At 47.6% G+C, this 2,143-nt stretch overlaps 1 protein-coding gene across 1 annotated transcript in view; it reads left to right on the top strand.

Annotated features, from left to right (window-relative positions):
- Window positions 1–2,143, top strand: part of SMARCC1 (SWI/SNF related, matrix associated, actin dependent regulator of chromatin subfamily c member 1) — a 57,473-nt gene that overhangs the window by 33,815 nt on the left and 21,515 nt on the right. Inside the window, exon 20 of the mRNA XM_029964664.1 lies at window positions 1,808–1,863. Coding sequence (XP_029820524.1) covers window positions 1,808–1,863 — 56 coding nt within the window. The remainder of the gene's footprint in view (window positions 1–1,807; window positions 1,864–2,143) is intronic.

Below are 2,143 nucleotides of genomic sequence, written 5' to 3'. Positions count from 1 at the left end.
ACCCAAAGCTGAGTTCAGAGTGGGAGGGGGAGCAGAGGCAGGAGCTTCCCTGGCCTGTTCCACCTGGCTTGGAGCCTCCAGTGAAGCAGAACTTCAGCTCTTCTCCCCTTCTCCCTGGGGTTGCTTTGGGTTGCTTACACAGCTACAGACTTTTTTCTCTCAGTTACTCCATATCCCAACACCAGGAATGTTGGAAGCTCTTGGTGTTAGTGCTGAGCCCCACCAGAATGAAAATTCTGGTGTTTCTGCACAGTGTTTGTGTGGTTTGAGCTCAGCACCTTCCCCTCCACCAACCCAGGCACACTCAGACTGTTCTGCACTTCGTCCCCACTCTTTTCTTCTTTTTGCTCGAGGATTGAATCCAACTTTCTCTGTAAATCCTTCTCTCCCACTTACTGGGAGGGATGACACTTTTAAGCCCAGTTTGGAATTCTGCTCCTAGGCTTGAAAGAGCTGTCTGACAAAATCTACTTGAGATTTTCCCTGTGACATTATGAGGTCACTAAATCTTGACTCTGAGATAAAACTTGGGAGGAAGATTGTCCCTAAATTGAATTATGGTGGCAGATAGTTCAGATTAGTAGGTTTATCATCCTAAAATAAGCCAAGAGGAAAAGCACTGTCGTTCAGTCAGACATTTTAGTCTGTTTTTCTTATATATAGAAGGGACTTCTGTCAGAAATTCCCTGCGGGATCATTGCTATTGTTTTCCCTCAGTGTAGCCCACAGGAATTAGCAGGGAAATGGGGATTACTAAAAATGAACACCAGCAGCAGCTGATGTCTTCAGAAGCTTAGAGATGGATCAGGGGTTGTCACCACCAGTTCCACAGCGAGTCCAGGAGCTAAATAAGCTCCTTTAATGCCCTGGACATAAATTGTAACATCCTGGGCCAGGACTACAAGGTGGTGCTGACACTTCCCTCTTGTTCTTTCTTGCAGAGCTGGAATAAATTGGGATTTCTTGGACTTTGATCCAAGAAAATATGAGGAATAGCAGTGCATTACCCAGACACCTTCATGGTGTTCCCCATCAAAGGGCTCGTTGTCATCCCCTGATCTCAGAGACCAACTGTCCTTATGGGGACATTGCAAATAAGTGTTTCAGAAAGCAATAACTTACTGAATGAGCCCAGGGCTGGCTCCAAGTCCTGCCCAGCCCTGAACTCTTGATGCCACTCCAGTGTTGAAAAGTTATTTTGAAGTCTGTGTTGGACAACTCTGGTATTTGCAGCACCTGCAAAAAGGGATTTAAACCTTCCCTGACCTGCAGCCTGTGCTGGTGCCTCAGGACAGACCCCCCTGGCAGCACCTCAGGGCTCCTGTGCTGAGGAGCAATTCCAGGGCTGGCAGCACTGACACTGAGGATCATCACCCACCTGCCAGCCATCCATGGGATCAAACTGTCTGTGCTGGGGAAAACATCTTCTGGTACTGTGACTGACCAATGGGAACTGTGTGGGACTGGAACTGTGCAGAGCAGGACATCCAGATGCTCTTTGTGGAGCTCAAGGGGGGGGTTTCTCTCTGTGGGTGAACTGGGGGCTTCAGCAGAGCACTGGTAATTTAAACAAACAACTTAATGTTCTGTCCTGGACTGAGCAGAAAACCCAGTTCTATTTAAATTTACAAGTAAACTTCATTTATAAACTAAAGCCAGTGTCATAAGCTTTGAGCCTTCCAGGAGTTTAGTGCTGTGCCTTTCTTGAAACCACTGTTAGAGACCAGAAAATCTGAGCTAACCCTGGAATAAATACTGAGTGATAATGGATCTCACAGCAATTCTATTTCACTTCTTGTTTTCTCAGATGCAGCTGAAGAGGAAAAGATGGAAACAGAGGCAGAGGGGCAGCAGGCTGAGAAGGTGAGTGGGTCTGCAGTGCTGCTGGGAAGAGACTTCTGGCACTGAAAACCTGAATCCTCGTGTTTTAGGGAGCCTGGGAAGGCAGGTGGGCATCGTGTGCTGGTCAGTGTGTCCATAGGGAGTAGTCCTCAGCTCCACAGAGTGAATTCATCTCAAACCAAAGCAATGAGATACGAGTGTGTTGATCCCTGGTCCTGAGGAGAAAGGGTGGACTGGGAGGAAATGTAAATGGGGTGGTATTGGCATTGGAGGAATGGGAGATTGGAGGAAGGGGAGATTG

This window comes from Manacus vitellinus, unplaced genomic scaffold, assembly GCF_001715985.3.
Source record: "Manacus vitellinus isolate BGI_N305 unplaced genomic scaffold, ASM171598v3 scaffold_78_pilon, whole genome shotgun sequence".
Classification (NCBI taxonomy): Eukaryota; Metazoa; Chordata; class Aves; order Passeriformes; family Pipridae; genus Manacus; species Manacus vitellinus.
This window is presented reverse-complemented; position numbering and strand designations above follow the sequence as displayed.